The sequence below is a fragment of the Pterocles gutturalis genome, unplaced genomic scaffold (genome assembly GCF_000699245.1).
Source record: "Pterocles gutturalis isolate BGI_N339 unplaced genomic scaffold, ASM69924v1 scaffold5430, whole genome shotgun sequence".
NCBI classification, from domain to species: Eukaryota; Metazoa; Chordata; class Aves; order Pterocliformes; family Pteroclidae; genus Pterocles; species Pterocles gutturalis.
The window spans coordinates 15,344-39,031 of NW_010143210.1; the positions used below are offsets into that span (position 1 = coordinate 15,344).

Sequence of the window (23,688 nt, forward strand, 5' to 3'; positions counted from 1 at the left end):
AATTCCTATTAACTCCCTTTAACCTAATATTTTTGAGGGTCAGTTGACTTTGAGTATAAATGCATCTAAGTATCATAGAAAAAACTGAAACCACAAAAGCAACTGGACAATGAAATAAGGAGCTGCTAGCATAAATTATGGTGTATCACTTGGATAACGCGAGAAAGCCTGCTCCAGTGTGCATGAAAGGGAGGTAAAGGAAAGTGCTGTCATGCCAAGTTCTCATCTGGCCTGCATTTGGTATTCTGACATTTTGATACACAGAAGTGAATTTGCAGCTTCTTGTTCTACAGAATCCTATCACCATCTCTCCTCTTTCTATGGAGAAAAAGAGCTCATTATCTGACTGTTCCCCCACCTACTTTCATTTGGCTTTCATCTAGGAATCTGTAAAGAGATTTTCAGCTGTACCTTCATCCTCTTCTTCCTCATCACTCTTCTCATCATTCTCCAGATTCAAATTATCAGGAAGGTCCAAAGGTTCAACTTCAGGCTCCTTTTCTTGCTGGCCATGATAAGGATCTACTTCGTTCTCATCATACTCACGCTGTCAGCGAAAGAATGGGGGAAAAAAATAACAGGTATGTAATAAGTGGGAGGAAAGGCATAAATGAGAAATAAGATACCACGGAATTCTGTAGGACACAAATACTGGATACAACACTACATTCTGAGCAGTTAAAAATGAATTTCCAGTGGTATACATCCTCATGTATAAAGAGCAGAAAAAGATTAATTTTGGCAAATGCATTTACATAAATTGCTGCTTTTTAAAAGAGCATATTTTGTGTTCAGAATCCAATTTTCCTAGTTCAAAGATTCTGAACAGAATCTGAACTCTTGCAGATGGTATATGTACTTCCGCATAATGTGCAGAATCTTCAACCATACTGTACATAGGTTTTTTGGGATGAGTCCCACTGACTTAAGGTGTTTCTGTTGCTACACAACAGAACAAGAATTTTTAAGCTTTGTCCATCAAAACATCAATTCAGTGTAAAGCCCGCTTTGGCAGCCATTACAAGTTCAGGTTAGTGCAAACAAAAATTCTTTCTGGATTACAGATCAGAAAAATATACACAAAATATAATGGATACAAGATGGTTTACTTTTAACTCTGAAACGAACTTTTTCAGTGCACTTCCTATTAAACAGAGAGCATTTCAAATTCATGCACGTGATATGAGCAACAGAATATGGTTTAACAGCAAGATACTCCATGTAGTCGAAATAATTTTTACCTCATCAATTTGTTCATGGATTTTCTCTTTGTTTCCACTGTCCTCTTCTTGTTGCTCTTTTTCCTCATCCTTGGGAGGCTGTTTTTTATTATCCTTGTTTCCTGTGCTCACATTGTCATCTTTTGCAACGAGCTCTGAATCCTCCTATTAACCAACAAATCCAAAAGAAACTCAGTTATGCTACCTGCTTCTTAAAGTCTCAGTGACAAGACATCATCTCCTACAGAAAAAAAGACATCACTAAATAAAACTTGTGGTATACTCAAATTATCCCTTTCCAAGACCAAGAGCTATGCAAGGGAGTTCACGGTCTAGGTCACATTAAGTTAAGAGTTTAATTCCTTCTTAAATCTTAATTATCTTCTTAAATCTTCTTCCCACCCCTTTTCTCTTTACCTCATCCATTCCTGGTCCAGTTTCTTCTGTTTTACTACTGGCATCTTCATCATCATCTTCATCCTCCCAGAGCCTCTCATCCAGTTTGTCATCAGCTTCAGCATTATCAAGATTTCCCATCTGCTTATCCAGCTCCTCCTCTTCATCTGAATTTTCATCATTTTCTGTGTACAGTTCAGAATATATTTTAGTAGAGAAGAGATAAAGCTAACTTTTTTTTTGTTAACTTTAGCACCTTAATTTCATAACCCAATGCAGTTAATTGAGCAATGTGGAAAATGTCACGCATGCACTAACAACAGGGTCCTAATTATGTGGTTCAGAGTGTTCTCTTGGACACACACAGCATTCTCTTCCTCAGACTATCAAGTCCCAGGTGTAAAACTTGGATGATTTAAACTCTCTATTCCTTACCCTCTCCATCCTCCATTTTCAAATTGTTTTGGCATTAGTGGGAGAGGGAAGGTCCATTCCACTTTCTGCTTATTAGTTTGGGAATTTCCCTTCTTGTGCAGATGAACTTACTCTTGTAATTTTGTCAGAGATTTCAGAGTAGATTAGCACTACCATTCATTTATAAGCCACGTTAGTTTCAGATGTTGAAGCTGTTACCCTTTAAAGTGAAGAACTGCTACCTTTCGGGTGAATAGCAACTTGAATGAATCTACCAAACAATGCTATTTTTCCACTTTAAAGTGGTAAAGTTATATTGTTTTCATTGCTTAAAAGTTAGCAATACCTTCATTAGTCACAATTTGAAGTTAACTACAGCCATATTCTCAAGTATTCTGTTGATCTTCAACAGCTCCACAAAGTCAGTGACTAATTTTAAAATGCACCTATAGGTCAGCTCACAACAGAAAGAAGGAATCTGCTCCCTTCATTCCAAAACCATCACGGTGAAAGAAGAAGAGAGACAGTATTTTCTTTGTGCGCTTCATACCACTCATATTAATACTTCTTAGTATTCACATACAAATGGCACTACTCTGTGTTGAACACTGACTTTTCAGTATATGCTTCATTATATAAAAGTATGGACCATTACTGGATTGATCCATAGCATTTCTTACAAGTTTGCCATAGTGGAAGAACCAAACCTTTTTTCTTGTGTTCTCCATCATGCATTTTTCCTTCGAAGTCTTCTGACATTTCAATTGCATTGTCTTCTTCTTCAATGTCTGGTTTAGAATCTTGATCCTCTTTCTCCTTCTCTTCACCCTTCTGAAAACTGTCTTCTATCTGAATTATTTGTAAAGCCAAAAATTACAATGGATCTTGCCTATATATTACAGCTTACTTAAAGTACCACAACAATATTTATAAACTTATATGCAAAGATAAAAGCCAACCTAAACAGGAGACTGAAAGTAACTTTATGTTTCTTTTACCTGAAACATCCACAACATGGATTTCAAGGACTTTTTCAGTTTTACTTGAATTAAACAAGAATAACCCCAAATACTTGCCTGATCTTCACTTTCTATTTTGTCGCTCACATCCTTCTTGCCTTCCCCATCTCCAATACCACCATCTTCATAATCATGAAACTGTGTTGCTCCCTCTCCAGCTTCATCTTCAAGTAATTCTTTTGGCAGACAAAACCCCTACAAAGGCAAACAGAAACTCAAAACTTTCTGTTGTAGTATGTACATCTTTAAGCTTAGCACCTTTGTATACCTTAAATATATGCTTACCATATATCCACTGTTATCTCTAACAACTTACCTTTTGGGCAAGCTCTGTAAAAATGCTGGTTAGAACAGAAAGCAACTTTCCAGTACTCCTGTGAGATGCCAGTGAAACAGTGAGGTAGAACAGGATAAGGTCTGAATACTTGCAGAGCATGGGCTTTAGACGCACCAGCAAATAGCAGGACTGGTTGAAGAACTGCAGTTAAAACCAAAGAACAGCTGTCAAACATGATTATGTACATACTGAGATGTATTTTAGAGAGGGTGATTATGGAGACTGAACAGAGATGCTCAAAGCAGAAATATCAGTAGGCAAGTTGAAATACAATTTCTAAAGTTTCTGGAGCTTTTTTCTAGATTTTCACAAAAATTAAAACTTTTCCTTCTTACGAAAGGAACATCTGGCTTTTGCACTACAGAAGAGTAATATCATGTCTCAGATGCTTCTAGATCTAAGATATTGGACAATAAGAAGTGATGCCTGTTTAACCATCAAACTTCACAACTGAAAATGTTTTAAGACACTTAAGCCAAAAACAGTTAAGAACAATTTTACCTTATGTTTATCTGAAGTGGAATCTTTCCTATAAGATTTTAGGTTCTCCAGGAGTTCAGAAACTGCTAAAATTGCTTTCTGCGCATTCAAAGAATCCAAATCAGCAGACAGATCTTCATCCAAAAGCTTAGTTATATGTCCTGCTTTAATCACATCAAATGAGGCTGCATCTTCTTTGTTTGGAATACATAAAAAAATATGGAAATCAAGTGAGACAGTCCAAAAATGTTCTAGCAAGCAATCTAGAAATATTCATCCTATCTGTTTAAATAGACTACTTCTATTACTGTTGTTAAAATGGCAACTTCCTTGTGTATTGGTACCTCCGCTAGACACAGAGTTCAAGGAATTTTTAGGTTTGCATCCTTTAAACTCTCCTTCTCCCCCTTAAGTAAATCAACAAACGTACCATTCTCCTCTGGAGATTTTTCTTTCTCTTTTCCATCTTCCTGTTTTCTCCTTACCAAACACTGGATGGCATACAGAACAACACGGATAGCAGTTTCCACTTTTGCTGAGAAGTGCTCCACAAATTCTTCATCTGACCGTTGACTTCCTTTTGAACCATAACACAGGAGGTTTTACACAGAAACACATTAAATTACAGGATACCATGTTTCCCCTATGCAAGGAGAAGGATAAGCACTATGCAATTTTTACTACATAGTTCTACTAAAATTTTGTTGCTAATCCTGACCTACAACTATGTAGGTCTACATACAACTGTAGGCCTAAGTGACTAAGGGGGGAAAATATTACTGCAAAAATTAAGTCTGGACTAAATTTTGCAAGTTTGAATTTCATGGCGTGTTTCTGAAAATCCAAATGAACACAGAGCCATCTTCTCAATAACTAAACTAATGAATTCTTATATATTAATCTAAATTACAAAACAGAGAAGAATTGTTCTTACCACTGCAGGCAAGAAGCTGTGTTCTCCAGGCTATGAAGTCTGCAGATGTATTGTTAACTTCTTCTTGTATATACTTCAGGCTCTTGATTAGGGCCATCTCATTCGCAGCTTGCCTGTCTTCCCCATTTGGAAGAAACAGGGACTCTATGCCTTGTAACTGAGCTGAGACTTCCACCAAACAACTCATAGCTGATGTGCAAACTTCAAAATCTCTCCTGCAACAAGAAATACCATGTGAAAGAAGAACAAATGGATCAACTTAAAATTAAACGTGCTCTTGGGGCATGGATGAGGAGGAGGCAGCTGATCTCCACCTTGAACTTATTTAATAAAAAGTTTGAAAACAAGCAGATGTGCTGCTTACGCTGTTTGAAGTGGAGAAAAATTAGAGGATTAGGCTACATATTTATTTTAAAATGAAAATTTCTTCATTAAATTGACATTTCAAATTCACGTAATTAACCAAGGAGTTATGGGGATGAAATCCCAAGAGACCAAATACAAACTGAAAAGCTGAAACAAACCAACATTTTTCTGACTTGTCAGAGGAGTGGGAGGAGACTCATCCATTTGTTTAAAAAGCCAGGCATTGCATTTTACAAGAAAAATGAATGGAAACAAGCTTCAAGAGCAGCTGAACACCCTTTTCAAGATATGCATAGGCAAGCATTTTCAAGATGACTTCACACATCTTATATGAACATAAAACATACAGAGATTCAATTTCATGCACATACAGAACTCACCAGGAATAAAACGTGGTCTCACATGATTGTTGTCTTATTTTGCCCACTTCTGCTTTCATTGCCTTCACATTTGCCAGCATGGCAGTCAACTGTGTAGCTACCTGCAGCCATAACTGATCCTTATTTCGCATCCTGCATCCAGGAGGCAGTTTCTCAATTGTTACGGGAGACAAGTATTTCAGCTCTGAGGGAATTAGGTCAGCTACTCCCATAAACACATTTCCCATTTCAGGTCCTGAACTCTGAAAAATGTTTGTTTTGACATCTGTCCTTTCATTGGCACTGCACTTTGTTAACTCTTCTTTTGGGCAGCATTGTAAAAACCAAGACAGCTCCTCAAGAAGCATCACGCACTGCATGGAAAGTTGCTGCAGTTTGTCAGTCCAGTGTTGAATACTGTCTTGAGGAGGAAATGCTACGTTATATTCTCTGCCAGCAGTCAACCCAGAATCTATCTCTTGTATACAGCTTAGGAGATTCCTATTAAGAAGAAAGAAGGAAAAGTTACAATCACAGAGTTCTATTTTATACTTCTCTTTTAAAAGTCAAACTTCAAACTAAATTTGTAAGAGATTTAGGTAATATGGACTCAGTAGAGTCAAACATTTTCTGGAAAAACTGAAATGATAGTATTTTTTTAAAAAAAGTTTTGTTTAATTAGTGAATTTTTCTCTCCATTGCATATGTTTGAGTTGTCTTGAAACGAGGGCTTTGTGAGATTTCTCAGAATCTACACCATCTTCTCAAACAATCCTTCAGCTCCTGGCCTGATACTCGGGTATTGTTCATTTTCCTCCATTACAGAAGCAAATTAGATTCTAACACCTTTCTTCTCTGAAGTGCTGTGTAACAGCTTGTAACAAATCATTAATCTGATTTGGAATGAAAGTCACAGCAATGCAGATAAATGTCTTAGAAGTTTTACTATTCTTGGAAGTGTAAAGTTGAGGAGTTTGTATTTTGGGCTTTTGTTTGTTTTGTTGGGCTTTTTTTGTTTGCTTTTCCAAGTTTCCCAGGGTTAATGTAAATTTTGCTCCAGTAATCTCCAGTCTAGATTTCCTTCCCTGTACAAAGGAAATAGCTTCTTATGGATTACATTACTGATGAGCACTAAAATGCAGAAGAACAGTGGAGTTTGCTGCGAAACTGGTGAGTCAAGCAATGGAGTGAAAAATCACATCAAGTAAGAAAGATTTCCTATAGACTTCTCCTTTTACAGTTTTGACACAAGATCTACTATCTCCCACCTTTCTAGAATTTTTCTTTGTAAGCTGCTGAAGTTTTTTCACTTTGGCTCAAAATGCCATCCAGAGAATTTACTTGCTCCAGATCAAAACCACAACTTGAACATAGCCAAAATTAACTTAGGCCAATACCAAATGAGAGAGATTTAACAATCTATAGGTTTAATGGTTTAACTGTGTGATTAACTATAGTAATTATTTCAAGGTCTTCATTCATGTCTACCTAATTTGTTTTCCCCAATTATTTTGATTCCAAAATACTGGCTGCAGTGACAGGATAAACAACAACTAACCCCTGTTTTTGTCCTTTCCCCCCACCCCCCTGCCTTTTTTTCATATCTTTTCTATCTAGGCTTAATTGAAGGGAGGAGAGAAATGGGGAAGTAGGGGGAAGAATTTCATTTTCTTCTACCTTATTTTCCATCTTTCTTGAACTGAATTGCTTACTGTCAGACTCCTTGCCAACATTTAAATGTTGGAAAATGCAAAATACCTCAGTACGATCCACTGTTCTGTCAATGCAGTAAGAGATCGTCTCTGTCTGACAAGTACCTGCATGAGGTGTGCAGTGAACCCTTTGCATCGTTCAATACTACCTAGTCCAATATCCTAAAGGAAACAGATACAGAAAAAGTGGAAGGGAACAGTTAGATGAAGAAGCAGACAACAACATTCTCTGTGCCTCCATTTAATTTCACTGAGCAGGCTGAAAAGTTATCATTTAATTGAACATGTCTTAAAATGCAGACAAAAATTACAGTTATTACAGCTTCCCCATCTTCATTTTTCTGCATCTTCCATATATCCTGCATACAAATTTGATTTTCAAGTAGCTTCGGTAACAAGTCATATTAAATTGTACTACACTGCAGCAATTCTTATCAGGAATTTAGTTCCAATAGTAAAACTACCTCAAGTAAGCGATGACTAAAATCTAAAGAGATACCAGCCTAAATTTTTACATTCATGACCATTGCTAAAACCACTTCCACAATTCATTTTACCCAATTTACTGACAATTACTTTCACTCCTTTCATTACAAGGGATCCCATTTTAAAGCTTAGAATAAATGTTCACAATGCAGAGCAAAACTGATCCCAGCTACATTCCATTATTTATGTTCATGATCAGCTGTGATGTCTGACAAGATCATGTTGTGAAACAAAGAGTGAACCACAGTGAGAGGAAGAGCATCTGAAGACATATCTTTTTCCTGGAATACTGGAAAAGTGGTACCAATCTGGCAGAGCTCATTTGTTCCTTCTGCAGATTTTAGACCAATGTTTAAGCAAGGAACTATATCAGCACTTCTTGTGTTAGATCCAGACTCCAGTTATACCCAGTTAGGAATCTCAACTGATATTTTTCATGAGCACCAACTAATCTTTGTTTTGTTTTCCTAACAAGTTTTGATTCAACATTTCAGGAGTTTCCTTCATGCACAAAAAGTAGCAATTTGGGATCTGTTGGGATAAAAGATACTGTACATTGAACAGATCATTAACTTAGGTCACTAAACTAATATTGTTCATTCATAAAACAACAGGTTTTAGAATGCTGCATTTAATGATTGATCCCAAATTATCATATTTTGTGTTATATTACAAAACATAGCATTATCTCACATCACCTTTTTACTACTAGAAAATTTCAATCTAAGCAGGTAAAATACACATAACAGAAGTAGGATTTCCATTTTTAAACTGGCGCTTTTACCTTGGCAGGTGCTAACAATGCAGTCTGAAGTCTAGAGTGGCGTGCAAGTGACCGATAGAAGTACTTTTGGCATTCATCCCAGGCAGAAGAAATCTCTGTCAGCAACCTTAGAGAGCACAGAAAAAGTCTGATATTAGAAAGGTATATAATTTCAGTACCTCAGAAGAGTGGAACTGCCAGGTCACCTCTTCAACCTAACAGATTTGCTTAGAATTTGTTATTTTGCAAATGATCTTGTAATTCTTCATTTGCTCCACAACTATTCTACTCTTAAAAAAACATTTAAGTTTTAAAATAAACTCTAAGGAAGCCTTAAGCAATAGCAGCAACATATATCTTTGAATATCATTTAACATTAAAATAGTAATTTTTTTATTTCTTCCCTTCATGCAGCTAAATACAGTGTGACAGGGAAGCCTTTACTTTGGCCTTCATGAAAGATACTATAAATTAAACCCTTACATCTGAGGAGGACAATAACCAGCATGTCTCAATTACAAAAATCACTTGCTGCCAGAAAAAACAATGGAAAAACATCTGAAAGATCATCTTTACTCTAGATAAGTTTTTCCAGAAACGCCCACTTTGAAGTCTATGTATTTTCTCCTGAAATATCCCATTATTCAATGAAGACAAAACAATTAAGTAATCCCTGTAAATTACAACTCATCTTTAATAACATTCTTAGCAGTCTGCATCTAATATGCTAGCAAAGCATCCCAGGCAAAGCTGGATGGTGTTGGGCTAATTGAAATCTAACTGACAGAAACAATGAAGCTGAGGGTAAAGTTGTCAAAAATACAAATTAAAACCAAAATCCTTGTTTAGTTGTTTGTGCCATTACAGTGTGTACAGGATTTTCAAACTGAGAAGCAATGGGAGGAAGGGAAGGGAATATGTAAAATCCTAAAAGAATTACAATCCAGAAATTCCAGTATAAATCCACATGCAATATAATTCTATATATTACAGCTGTAATCCATAGAAATCTAAGAATTAGAAATAATGTGTACATACATGGCATCCAATTCATGTGTATGATTTACTACACCTAATGCACTACGCAAGTCCAGTGGACGTAGGTAGAGTATTTCATGATAATCTTTTGAGCGGGACCAAGAAAGACCTTTCCGGTATGACAGACCTGGAATGACATTTGAACACACATCCTTTTATGCACTCATTCTTTTATATGAAAAATGTCACTCATACAGTTGGTATTAACATATAAAATCTCCTGATGTAGTGTTTTCTTTCCTTATGCTGTCTGATTTTGACAAGTCTTTGAACACACTGCCAATTTTGTAATGCAAGAACACATCACAGCTCAGCTATCTTCAGCTGAACAGAGCTGAAGAACACAGCTGAAGTAAGACAAACAAGACTTGGGTGTATAAAGGAGGTTGTGGCCAACAGAAAAAACAGAAAGCCTTGAACTTGCAAGGCAGGCTACAGCCTGAGGAAGCTACAGCTATGTACTTTTAAAACTCTTCAGGTTGTTATTTTAGCTATTTTAAAAACTGGATTAAACATGTTCATTTCTCTCAAGCCAATTAAAACACTCCTTTCAAAGTAGCCTGAAGGTAGGCAGAGCCTGTGAGAAATACTCATTAGCTATTTAGGTTATGTTGCCATTTTTCCAAACAAAATGGAGAACAAGTCTTAAGAGCAACACTTTTCATTGCTCCTGGTCCTCTAAGAAGGCTGTTAGGGATCAGCACCTCATTTTCAAGGCATGAAAAGGCTGATGAATGAGGAAGGTAAAGGTGTGATCTGAAATCAAAGACAGAGCCCAGTAAAGAATTAACATCCCATGTCTTAATGAAGTCATCACAGTATGTCATTCCTCCAGCATAAACTTCACAGGGCAGCAATGGCAGATATTCCTTTCGCACCAGTGGGTGCAAAAAATAACCAAACACAGGAAAGGTGTATGTGCTAGAAACCTCCCACCTAGATTCACCTGCTTTTGCAGTCATCTAAACACAAAAGGACCTTAATATTCTGGGGACTACTTAGTACACAGATAACTCATTTAAGCAGCATAAACTACAAACACTCAAAACTACAACTGAAGCCTCCTCTCACCTCTGAGATAGCATTTAGGAAGTTTTTGTTTTAATTTATTTTCCAAGTGATGTGACACTGAGTTAGTTTGTTATCAAAATCATGCCTTCTCGGAACCCTTAACTTCAGGTTTCCAAGCTTCCTTCTGCACTCATGAGGAACAGAATTTATTTTTTTTTCTTCTTTTGAAGAGGTTCTTAGAATCACTACAGGCCAGAAGCTATGGCTTCCAAGAGAAGTACCAAACCACTAAACTCTCTTCAAAAATAAGAAAAAATTTGTCAAAGTTACATTAATTTCTCCTTCTGCCTATGAGTTAGCAGAATGCTGTCAGACAGCTGTTTATTTAACCAAACGGCTTTCTTCTGCTTGTTTCTAAACTTCTTAGTGACTAAGAATAGTTGATGAATAATTTAATGTAACACCAAAGGAAAAGGCAACAAGGTGACTTCTGACTGGAGATAAAGTAGATTTCTGATTCAGAAAAGGTACTGTTGTACAACTAATGGAATATAAGAAGACTAGAAGGTATTTGAAAGGTCTAACACACCGTGTCTCATAGTCAACAGATGAAGAGAGAGACTTAAATGCTTCTACTTATTAGTGGCTCAATGACTTCAAGAACAGTATTACGGTGCGTTTAGATGTATAGGCAACCTTATAAAATGCTTAAGAACTTTGTACTTTTAAACCAAGCACATTTTTAGTCAAAGCTCACCTGTTTTAGCAAGGCTTTTAAAGAGATCTGACAAAGCCCGTTGCTTTTGCATCTGAATATGCTTTGCCTCTGATTTCTGCTTCTCCTTATCTGCTGTCTGATCAAATGTTAAATTTTGCAATTCAACTACAGAAACAATGATACCACCTGTATAGAAGACAGCAGGGAAACATAAGAGATGTGAAAATTTAATGCATACAAAGCATCCACAGGAAGACAGTCTGGGAAGGGAACTATGTATCTGCGCTTTCCCCCGATTTGTTCCATTTATGTTATAGAGGTCAATTATGGTATGGAAATCACAAGTATACTTAACCTGTGAACTGCTCAAGATTTTCCACCAGACTTAAGAATGAATTATTTTCTATAACTGTTGTACACATTTTCTTCATTTTTTTAGTAAGCTTAGGCAGACGATACTGAAGAGATTCTGTATTAAATGTAATGCCATCCTGACATTCTTCTGGGAGTGCCCTCTGAGAAAATAATGAAAGGAAAAAAAGCTGTCTTATTTGACCATCAAGAGTAAAGCGCTGCAAAATCAAGGGCTAAATTCTGCATTAATCTGAAACCCCCAAACATGCCCACGTCATCCTTTGAACAGTTCAGCAGCAACACTTGAGGAAAATCACAATATATGCATGTCAGGCATACATTAGTTTTGAAAACAGCCAAACAAATGGAAGATGCTATGATCCTACTCTCTCAGGTGTTTGTTGTTACCTCTTTCATAGAGGTTATTACTGCTTCAGGTCAGCTTCCTCAGCCTTCCAAGGTCAAAGGCACATTAACTTAAATCACTAATGCCCTTAGGGTGTTAGGTAAGACCACCATCACTTACCTTCCACTAGACACAAATTTAATTGCACTGCTAAGAACAAAAAAACCAGTACACAAATAGAAATTATAAAATAACAGAAGTAATCCCCCAGCATGTCCAGAGCTAATCCCTAGGGTTTGTTTAATTTAAGTTTGCATGCGTCTTGTTTAAAGAATTAAGACTACACAAAACTGCAGCAAGTGAAACCACCAACCCAGTTATAACTATCAGCAACACGCTTGCAAGCAAACAAACCACAAACTACCAAACCCAACCCACAAACACATTAGATTTACATCAGATTTCTGCCTCCTCACTGTACCCTCCTGACCGTCACAAGACAAGAGCAAGATCAGCCATCCTCTTGGTCTGAAGAAACCGAACAAAGCCTTGGAAGCTGAGAGTTACTGAGCATTTCCCACTCACCCCCAAATACTGATGAGTTACAATTGTCTCCTTGCATCTTATTAATAAAAACTAATGGATGTGAATAGGAATCGATTTCAGGAGGAAAACTAGTTGACTTCCTCTCTGAGCTGGACAACTTAATTATAGACAAACTGAACTGTGGCACTGTGGAGTAGGATTTACCATGTATCAGCTAGTCCAAAGCAAATGTTCACAGTACGCAAGCTGTCAGCAACAGCGAACATATGACAACATAGTGCATTCCACTATGAGGATTCAAGCTCAAAGTAATTTTATATTTAATCAAAGCTTATATACATAAAAATCCTACAGCTATGTGATCATTTGTCTGGGTCCTTGTTTAGAAAAAAAAAAAGGTAATAATAATTTCAACTCGCAGTCCATATTACTGCACTAGTAGGGAAGTAACAAACTGCTGCACCTTGGAGATGAAGTGTGCAACTGCTACCATCTCTATATTAGAGCACAGACATTGTGCCAAATTGATACAGAAAATGCTTGTCTTTCTATGATGCATTCCCACCCATCTGCAGTGTTTCGTAACACTGAACATAAGTAAGACCAAAAAGCTGATGATATATTCAACAGATTTAACACTTACATAAGATTTTTCTGCATATATCAGTGAAAAGCAACATACAGATGAGAATAGAGAAAATATCCTTCCCACACTTGAAATAAAGAATATAGTCACCTTGGCAACACCTGTTCTAGCAGACAGAACTTTTCTTAATGTGTTGTTTAGCCTCTGAACTTTGGTTTCTTTGTTCTCGGATTCTTCCTGCTTTTGCAAGCAGTCCAGCTGCTCTTCCTTACCAATTTCCACCAAGGCAGGCCGACATGGCTCATCCAGAACAACTTCAAACTTCTTCATGAATTTGAAGAGGGTCCTAATTACCAAAGGCAAACAAAAATGTTACTGGGTTTTAGAATCCTGGAAATCTCTTGGCTGATGGAAATTAATGTTTCCACTGTGTTAGGAACAGAAGAAACATTCTTGCATTCAAATATAACATCATAGAGAAATTATCTAGAAGGAAGGTTACACATATGGAGCTTAATTCCAAGCTCTGAGTTACCTGCGTATTTTTTCAACTGATTGTTTTATAGCCCAGAAGCTGACATCGTTCCACTTTGAAATTTTCACAAATTCCTATTAGGAAAATAAATAAACAGTGAGATTACTTACATAAATGCAGTGCAGTGTTTGCATATAAAATATGATCTTTAAAGCTGATCAGCTATGATGATCTGGTGGTCTTAAAATGCAAGACATTTTAGTAAGTGAGCAAATTATTGCATAGGCATCTTATCCTATTAATATAGATGTTTACGCTAAAGCTGCTGCACAGACAAATGTTGTGAAATCCAAGGGGGCTTCACCACTGGCTTGAAACCTCCACAGCTAAATGGGACTAACCAAACATTAAAGACTTCAACCAAACCCCCACCTCAAAAATAAATTCTTGCCCAGGAAAATGCGAAGTATAGTAGGGATATGAGTGGCCAACATAGCTATTATATACAAATTCAAATAATAGCCGCTCCACTGTTCCTTTGATTACATCAATATATTGTCTGAGCGAAGTTTCCTTTTACCTTAAGTTCCTTTTCTATAGGTTGACGAAGTTCAGTGATTCTGGCCTCAACACACTCTGAAAACTGCTTATAATAATTGTACAGATTCCACAGGATGCTGCACAGAATGTCTAGAAAGGACAGAAAATAACAAGCTTCTTTTAAAACAGGATATTCTTCAGTATGAAGAGGAGAAATGTATCCCTTTATTTGATAATTGTAAAGCTTAGCAACACCAAAAGATGGGCTAAACTGACCAGCAGTATTCTTCATGGAAATGGGAAAAACAGCAGCATAGGATTATGTTGTATTTATGAGCTTGGTCATCTGTTTGGAAAGTCTTGAATACTTGATGGTCAGGTTGTTGTAAAGACTCAACGCACGTAATGCTAACAACTTACCCTTTTCTGCTACTTGTGGCATCAGCAAGACATGGCAGTGGAAAACCAGTAGTGCTTGAAGTCGTGCATGAAACTCCCCCAGTGTAGATCCTTCAATGAAAGCTTGTAGTGTGCTGACCAGCGTTTTCAGATCCATTTTCTCATTTTCTGAACATTGCAACAGAAATTTAGAAGTGGGAGAAAACAAAAAAACACCCCATCTCTACGTGAAAAGTACTGTCTGCTCCTTCTAAGCTTCCAACTAAATATCAGATATCTATTAGGAAAGGCTCAAAACAAAATAGGAAAGGGGTGGGTGGAGGAGGGAAGAATTCTGATTTAACAATAAGTAAAACAAACAAAAAACACTGGAAGAAAGGAAAGAGGATGAGAGGCAGCAGTAAGATAGTGACTGAGGAGGCCAGCTACATGTCCAATTTCAGGGTGCATCAAGTATTTAAAGAATACTTGCTATTCTCTATGAATGATTGGCTTTTTTGGTCATGATGAGCTATGCTACAAATTAGTCACTGCCAGTACCTTAACTCCTCAAAATCATGAAGACAGAAATAGATCTTAGAAGAATCTGGTAGAGAATAAGCATCTTTTACAGTATTGCCTACAGAAGAAGACATGCTGTCCAACTAGAGATACAAAATAACCCAAGGACCTGAAGCTCAATAAGGAAGTGCAATAATCAGTCAAGAGACTGGAAGAACCTTGCCTCGTGCCAGAGGATGTTACTTTCATTTTTTCAATTTCATTAGCTTTCAGTCCCTTGCCTCCCCAAAATTTATATTCTTTCCCCTGTTTTATGTAACATGAATACCTGCAGACAGATTTGCTAAGAACACTATGTACCAAAACATACTCACTGTAAGAAATTTTTAGGCTTCATACAGAATGTTAAAAGCAGTTCAGCTGGGATATGAATTACACTTTGTACAGTTAAAAAAATGAGGTGCCTTTTCCAGTTGCAGATGGATGCCTCCTACACTCCAAATCTGTTTGAAAGGTTTATCTGTGCATGACATAGTTACCACAGTTATACTCTCTTTTAGATGTTTTTTTTACAGACATCTTTTTCCTTTACACCACCTACAATATTGGACCTATGAAAGACAGAGCTGGTTCCAGAAATAAATACCAAGTGAAGTTCACTCTATATGGAAGACCCCATACAGTCATGGAATTTATTATAGGGCAAAGGGGACAAGAACTACACCTGAAAGTGCATTGTCAAAACTTTGGCATTTACGACCTTAATTACACATCCTTAGTAACTGCATCGCACATTCATGTAATGGCAGCACTTACCTTCTGTGTTTGCCGCTGTCTGTTCTTGAACATACTTCTCAACCATCTGATAGATTGAGAACCAGTGCTTTGTGGATTTCTCTACATGCTGCTTCATAATATTGTCCAAACTTACTGACCAGCAACTGGAAACAATAAGGAATTGGAGAAAAGAAAAAAATAAAGCAAAAATATTGTGGGTAGTTTGGGCTCCAAAACAACACACACTTTGTTCTCGTTTCTACTAAAGTAAAAGAAAATTTTACAGATGGAATAATCTGCACATATGCTTAATATACACAACCAAGTCGTGAGGATCAGTGCTTTGCCATATATTTTCCCATATTATTAAATATGAGAGAAGAAATGGAGGAACTAGGGATGGTAAAACAAAACCAGCCAGAGCCACATTCAAAAGTTTATTTTCACAAAACTTGAGGAAGACTTCTGGAATTCCTGATTGTGGCATTCTGGGGATATAAAAATTCTACGTGGTCTTAACAGGAGACTGGACAATAATTTTAAAGGAAAATTTAATGGAGGTTGTTAAACAGACAAAATGCTGCAGGCTCAGTAAACCCCAGGATGAAAACAGGAGAACACTGGGAAAATACTAGGATGAAGTACTGTAGTTACTTGTCCTCCTGAGGCACACACATAGGGTCACCAAGGGCTGGACATGCTCATTCCAAACCAGTACAGGTGCTAGTTTGGTTTTTTTCCCCCCCACATTGTTACTAGGACACCCACAGACCAGACAGATCATGTTCCATGATCAAGGCAATCCTGCATTGGGATGTGTTTCAGTACAGACATGAAAGCTTACATTATCTAAAAAAAAGCATTAGGGAAGGACAGTTCTTACTTCAACTCCAATCTACGCCACTGAATAATCAGTTGTGTGACCAAATCAAGATGTTTCCGCAAGGACAAAGCTCGACTAGCATTCTCCTCCCAGTCCTGGAAAAAAAAAAGTTCACCTTTATAAAAAGCCAGAAATTAGTCTTTGCAAGACACATGCAGTACTCTGGATTACAGTAGGATTACATTCCTACTCCTTAAACTTACAGCATGGTGCAAGTTTACTTCCTCAAATCCTGGCAAGCAGACAGCTTTCAGTTGTATTTATCATGGTACCAATATAAATAAGGAAGCATAAAGAAGAAAATAAAACTTTTCCTTATTTCTTTTCTTACCTGTGCTTTTGCAAGAAGAATTTCCAAGCCATTCAGGAACTTTGAGAGAGGACTAGACAGTGGAAAACTCCGTATTCTGTCCACCACAACTAACAGCTGCAGAATAAAAAACAAGCATTCAATCTATAGTAACTGCTCTTCAACAGAAAGCAGTCATAAAGTTAAGCTAATTTGTATTAGCATAACTCTTCCCTGCAAGAGATAAGAATATATTTTTTTATTTTAAACTGCTTCCCCATTTTAGTATAAACTCACTAGTAGTTCAGTGAAAGCCAGTGCACTCAGGGAAAGAAGCACAAACGACCTAATGCAGAGAATTCCAATTGATTCTGAGTTGCTGCATTACTCTAAGAAATATAATCCAAGGACCAAACAGACCCCGTATGTGGGACCGAAGATACCAATTTTAAAGCACTATGAAAGGAAGCATTTTGGAAAAAGAATCAGGAACCCAAACAGCAAGAGACCTCAAGAATCTTTGAGGTATGCCTGACTGAAGATTGCTTAAAGCTGTTAAGATCAGAGCAGGCAGTGAATACCACTTAACATTTCATAACTAAAACAGAACAGCCAATAATACCTAATACCTGTTAAGAAGAGACATGTATGACTTCAAAACATCTGCATAAGTAATACCAACATCTAGGCAAGAGCATGCACGCACATGTCTATGCATATCTATACACATGTTCACACATAAATGCAATTCTAAAATGCTCTGGTTTTCCCCAAACATTTGTTGAGGTGTCTTTACCTGCACAAGTACTGGATGCTCCGGCCATTCCTGCAGTAACCTGTTTACTTCTTTAGCAAAATTATCAAGTACAGGTTGGCACTGTCGGACTTGCTGAATATTAGGATGCTGGTAGAAGTCATACGGGCCATCTTGCTGTAGCATAAGGTCTGAAGTTAATTCCTCAAAAAAGGTATTGTGAAGAAGAGTGCTAACTAAAAGTTGGCTTCCCAAAAGACTATCGTTCATTTCGGCACCTAGGAAGCAAAAACCAGGAAGACATCACACATGCTATTAATTCTTTTTTCAGTTGAACAATAAAGGTGGGGTTTTTTTCCCCCCCCTCTGTCTCAAGCCTTAGCACATTACGTATGACAAGGATGTAAGAATATGCCACATGTAAGCAATGAGATGGGAGTATGGAACAAAACAGACATAGTTAATGTTTACATTCTCTATTTTATCAAATTTTCATATAAAAGTAAAATCATCATCCTAAAGGTTGGCTGTGATCCTGTCAGGAGAACCCAGTTCCTCTGTGCATAAATTCACATCAAGGAGATACTTACTACAAAATTAGTAGCAAGGGTCTGTGAAAAAAGTAATCCAACACATAAAAAAAAATCACATATATTACACCTCAGATATAAACACAAAAATCAATTACTGTAGAGACAGCAGCCCTTCCTTATCTGCTTCTTCTTAAATGCACACATATACATTTATTAGATTAGAACTGAAGTATAATAGTTCTGCTCCGAGAAGCAATGATCCTGAGGGCTCGCACATTGTTACAATGATTTACACATAACTGTGCCAAAATTCAGGGCAAAAAAGCCCAACACTTTTTTTTTTTTTTTTGAAATTATAGAAGCTCCATTTAAACCAATTCTTTATGAACTTAATTGTATGTTTTACTGCATCATCTTCCCCAGGATTATGCAGCTGAAAGTGATCAAAATTTCACTTACTCTTCAATTTATTCTCAAACTATATTGATCTCGTGTAGTAACAAATAGATTTTTTAAAAAATGCATAAAAAGAATAAAAATCAAAGCATTCCACCAAGACAATTATGAACATGGGTCAAATTCTTTGGAAAAAGAAAATACAGTTTGGTGCATTGTTCCCATGATAGGTCTGTTTCATGACCTGCAATATGATTAATTTGACACAAATCACTGCAAAACTAAACCCACACATCTGCAATATTGCTAGCATCTTACCGATTAAAGGATAGAATTGCGACACCAGGCATGCACCAGTCTGATAGCAGGAAAGAAATGTACTGAAATAATGTTTGGCTTGATGAGAAGGCAGACTCTGTTGATACCACAGGGCTCGAGCAAAGTTTAAGCACAACTGTTGATGAACTGTCATTACTGTTTGCATAGAGCTCGTGGACAAAAGGGCTCCATCAGCATCCAGTTGGTCTTCCAATAGATCTTCGGTTTCCATTTTTTCTTCTAGGCTTGGCTGAGCTGTGATATCTTCAAAGTCCTGCAAATTACATGATAATCAAAAGTCAATTATAATTTCTTCCGTTAATGCCTCCCTGCCCCATCTCCCTTTTTGAACTTTTTGGCATTGCAGCAATATGCTAATGACTTGCAGCTGGCACTCTGTAGATACAGAGCCTGCCTCGCAGCTCAGATGTCAGTCTGAAACAGAACACAGGCGAGCAGAACAATGAAGGGCATAACCGCAGCAGGCAAAAGTGCAGTACAATGACCCCTGAGCTGCTGCCAACTAAACCTCTCTCAGAAAGCAGCTGCAGTCATATCTGCTGATAAACCACCTCAACGTGGTTTGGTCACTTGAAAACCTGAACTATTACATCCCAACAACACCACGACGCATGTCATTTTCTCATGGATTTCCGTACTGCATAATATTGCTTTGCGAAGACACACTTCAGTAACATAGGCCAGTTAAATTTGAGAAAAATCGCACAGCTTTATTTAATCGAGATTAACCTTCTTCACAGGTAATAAAGCCTCAGACGACCTTACTCGCTAAATGAATCAAATTCCAGAATTTTAAAACAAATAGCTAATAATACTGTCATTCAGTTATGGAACTTGGGATTATTCACCTGAACCACTGTACAGTTCGAGCCTGGAAATTAATTTAAAAAAAAACAACTTTCTACAACCAGAAGGTAAAATAAACTAAAAGCACAGTACTCAATACCCTTCTATTAAAAGCTACCCCGTATTTTTCTTTTGGCTGAAGGAAAAACTGTTTGACTCCTCATCTTATTTTACTCAGAGCATGTATTTTCAGGAGCTACTTCAGATATGATTTTTGTGTTTCTTCAGAGAGTTACAGTTGTTACCTTTTCGTGAAGAGGAAATCTCCTCCTAAATTCTTCTTCTTCCTCCTCTTCCTCACTCCGTCCTTTCCCATGACTTTTACTTCTGTATCTGTACAGACTGCATTCCATTGCCTCCCGCTCTTGGGCACGGCGTTCCTGTTCATCCCATTCATTCACAATTGCCTAAGGAAACACAAAGCAGCATGCTTTTACACAAGTTAACGTTTAAAATCACCTCGTATTTTATCAAAGGGACAGCATCTATCTTGTCTGGCTTTTTCCTCCTCTAGAGTCTACAACAGTAAAAATCAAAACCATCTAACTTGAAGGAAGATCTGTGAATTGCCCTCTCAACAAGCCAATGAGGAAAAAGCACAGAAAACAGTATGCAACAGAGTGCTTCGTCAAGTTCTAGTCTCCTTTCTTAACTATTTTACAAAGAAACTCTCTACAAAATTTGATTTTGGGTTTTTTGTGTGGTTTTTGGGTTTAGGTGTATTTTTTTTTGTTGGTTTTGGGTTTTGTTGGATTTTTTTTGTAAATAAAATCTTTGGTAACCATTACAGACTATGATTTTATGCCTTGATAAACCCAAATAAATTAATCCAGTATTTTATATTATGTTAAAATTATCTTTTATCAATTCATTGGAAAAAAAAATTTAAGAACATTATACTGACAATTATCAAGAATTAGAATCATGTATCAAGAATAGAACCATAGAATGACTCTGGTTGAAAGGGACCTCCAAAGATCATCTAGTTCCAACCCCCCTGCCATGGGCAGGGACATCTTCCACTAGATCAGGTTTCTCAAAGCCTCATCCAACCTGGCTTTGAAGACTTTCAGGGATGGGGCATCTGCAACTTCTCTGGGCAACCTGTTCTAGTGCCTCACTGTCTTCATTCTATAAAACTTCTTTATGTTTAACCTAAATCTACCCTCTTTCACTTTAAACTCTTGCGCCTTGTCCTATTGCTACAGGCCTTGGTAATTGGTAAAAAGTCTCTTTACATCCTTCTCATAAGCCTCCTTTATATAGCAAAAAGCCACAATAAGGTCTCCCCAGAGCCTTCTCTTCTCCCAGCTGAACAACCGCAACTCTGTCAGCCTTTCTTCACAAGAGGGGTGTTCCAGCCCTCTGATAATTTTTGTGGCCCTTGTCTAGACCCGCTTCAACAGATCCATGTCTTTCTTGTACAGGGGACAAGGTAGTTCAGTGCAAGAATCCTGGCCACTGGCATTCAGATGTTACCTGACACAGATGTCTAAAAAGCTGCAGCGATTTCTGGTCCATCTCTCCTCGGCATAGTACATGGCATCGAAGATGCAACAAAGCATTCACTAGGAGCTGTTCCAGAGCTGGGCAAGGCTGCTGTACTCCCTCAGATTCTCCTTCAGAGTGCTTCAGAGAAAACTTTTTAAGTCCATGGAGGACCTCAACTGAATTCACTGAGCATAAAATCTCTGCACGAGCAAAGTAAGTGGGGAAGGCATGGCAAACAGAAGGAAATGTCAACAAAGAAGTGAGGAGGTTGGTGAGATCGGCTGGACGCACAAAACTTTTGAGTACTGCATAAACTTCAGAAGCCACCAATCGCATGCCATGTTGCAACTGTAAGATAGCAGCTTGCAGTGGAATGATGGCATCAGGGAACACAGCATACTCCTCTGCCAGGTGTTTTCTAAACTGATGGTGTGATTGTTGCCAAGATGCTTCTTCATTTAACAGGTTTTGTATTGCCTGGAGCGATTTAGGTCTTTCCCCACGAAGGAACTGTAGAAGGCGGGCTAAAAGATCTTGGACTGAAGAAACCCGCGCTATGCTGTTGATGTACTGGTGACACTCCTGGTATAAGCAATCATAGGGAGGAGCTGGAGGCCTGAAAGCCTTTTTTCTGGAAAGACTGCTTATTTGCTCTTTCAGCCTTTGCATTCTTTCATGCAAAAGTCTGTTAAGAAATAACATCAACCAGTTTAGACATATAAATGTATTTCCTATAAACATGCTATATATAATCTAACATAATATCTAAAAAAGATTCATCAGAAATATTCTGCTAGTTTGCTGGAAACAGCAAACATGGAAGCAAAAAAGCAACACCCATATAGCATGCATATGTACTTCTCTTCTCTGCACCCTCGCCCCCCCACCACTTCAAACTTCAATGACATTTTTGCTCGGTATACAACAGCTGTGTGGGCATTAAGGAAAAAGTAATATTAGTAGAAGCAATGGGTAAAACTTCTCATCTCGGTTTGTTGATAACTTTGTCACATTTTAATGAAACTACCATAATTCAGATGTATGGCTTTATTTTCTCTTCTGGGCATAGCTTCAATTTTATCAAGATATGAAGGCCACTGCTTTAGTTGTATTTACAGCAGTACAAAGTGTGTACAGATAATTCCTTAGTCACTGCAAGTAAACAAAACAGCTTTCTGTATTTTTCTTTACCACTTCAATCAACGCAAATTGATTCTTTAAAATCAGCTACCCTTATAAAGCTGTGGAGAAAAAGCTTTGGAGCCCGAGCACCCAAAGATGAAAATTCCAATCTAAAGAAGAAGAATTAAGTGCCTGAGATGTTACCTGAGATGGGGGTGAATATAGTTGCTGACTGCTTCCTCTTCAATACTTTTTCCTGTATGCAGCTGGGATGAAAAATCATTTGTTTTCCATTCACACTCCAGCTGGTGTAACTAAAAAGGGAAGAATAAACCATTCTCTGAGGTTCTGGTTTTGGTAACTGAATAGGTACATCATCTTCTTGGACATTAAAAGAAGTTCTAACTGTATAGCTTAAAAATCACAACCAAAGATTTGCCCAAGAACACCCAAGTAGTACTCCTTTGTGTGGACTGTATACACTACAGAGGTAAAAGCCAACTTAGCTCCACACTCACCTCTTCTTTTGCATACTTGAGCTTGTATTCTCTTTTAACAGCTGGATCAAACCTGGTCTCCGGAAGCCACACCTGGATCTGCACCAAACCAATATTCACCCAGAGGCTTCCTCGCCAAGCTGTTTCTGATAACTCCTTAAGCCCTTCCCCAAAGAACTGCTGCAAGCAAGTGAGCAGGAGAAAAAGGAATTCTTTAGGAAGTAAATCCTGATCAGTGATGCTTCTAAGTGTCTTGAGAAGGCAGTCATATGCACCAGGACACTTCAGGTACAGTTTCTCACAGCATTCCAAAAATTCTTCTTGAAGATCCATTTGAACCAGATCTACTAGGGCAGAGAGCTGTCTGCCTAGCATTATTCCTTGTAGTCTAGCATCTGTGTGTCTGGAGGCAAAGGAATAAGAAAAAAATTTAATGTGGTAAGCAAGGTTCTGTAACATACCTGATTTAAATAACACACATGTGGAGGAGAGGTCTTAATACCTAAAATCTGCTATTGAAGAGACAGCCAGGTTGGTCCACAGTGTAGTGCTGACTTCATGAAGCTGCTGTGCTCTCTCCATCCATTCTCCCAGTGTCACGTGGGATGATGACAGAACAGGAAGCCCACTCACATCCCACTGGCTTGTCTTGCTGCTGCTAGTTAGAATTTCAAAGAAGCACTTTGAGAAAACGGCTCGAGTCAAAATACCTGGGCCCTAAATTAAGAGATTAAGAGTTAGATTGTTCAGATGCAACTTGC

The 23,688-nt window shown here is 37.7% G+C and overlaps 1 protein-coding gene across 1 annotated transcript in view; it reads right to left on the bottom strand.

The window, feature by feature from the left end:
• Window positions 1-23,688, bottom strand: part of MDN1 (MDN1, midasin homolog (yeast)) — a gene marked incomplete at its 5' end in the record, with an annotated part of 51,191 nt that overhangs the window by 13,328 nt on the left and 14,175 nt on the right. Inside the window, 29 exons of the mRNA XM_010084635.1 lie at window positions 412-547; window positions 1,242-1,385; window positions 1,638-1,801; window positions 2,738-2,879; window positions 3,107-3,244; window positions 3,366-3,527; window positions 3,888-4,060; window positions 4,297-4,443; window positions 4,801-5,015; window positions 5,547-6,026; window positions 7,284-7,399; window positions 8,508-8,613; window positions 9,525-9,651; window positions 11,293-11,439; window positions 11,609-11,768; window positions 13,236-13,431; window positions 13,621-13,694; window positions 14,141-14,250; window positions 14,521-14,667; window positions 15,817-15,941; window positions 16,661-16,755; window positions 16,992-17,087; window positions 17,746-17,981; window positions 18,951-19,224; window positions 20,063-20,224; window positions 21,297-21,993; window positions 22,635-22,744; window positions 22,949-23,330; window positions 23,430-23,644. Of these exons, the coding sequence (XP_010082937.1) occupies window positions 412-547; window positions 1,242-1,385; window positions 1,638-1,801; window positions 2,738-2,879; window positions 3,107-3,244; window positions 3,366-3,527; window positions 3,888-4,060; window positions 4,297-4,443; window positions 4,801-5,015; window positions 5,547-6,026; window positions 7,284-7,399; window positions 8,508-8,613; window positions 9,525-9,651; window positions 11,293-11,439; window positions 11,609-11,768; window positions 13,236-13,431; window positions 13,621-13,694; window positions 14,141-14,250; window positions 14,521-14,667; window positions 15,817-15,941; window positions 16,661-16,755; window positions 16,992-17,087; window positions 17,746-17,981; window positions 18,951-19,224; window positions 20,063-20,224; window positions 21,297-21,993; window positions 22,635-22,744; window positions 22,949-23,330; window positions 23,430-23,644 (5,476 nt within the window). The remainder of the gene's footprint in view (window positions 1-411; window positions 548-1,241; window positions 1,386-1,637; window positions 1,802-2,737; window positions 2,880-3,106; window positions 3,245-3,365; window positions 3,528-3,887; window positions 4,061-4,296; window positions 4,444-4,800; window positions 5,016-5,546; window positions 6,027-7,283; window positions 7,400-8,507; window positions 8,614-9,524; window positions 9,652-11,292; window positions 11,440-11,608; window positions 11,769-13,235; window positions 13,432-13,620; window positions 13,695-14,140; window positions 14,251-14,520; window positions 14,668-15,816; window positions 15,942-16,660; window positions 16,756-16,991; window positions 17,088-17,745; window positions 17,982-18,950; window positions 19,225-20,062; window positions 20,225-21,296; window positions 21,994-22,634; window positions 22,745-22,948; window positions 23,331-23,429; window positions 23,645-23,688) is intronic.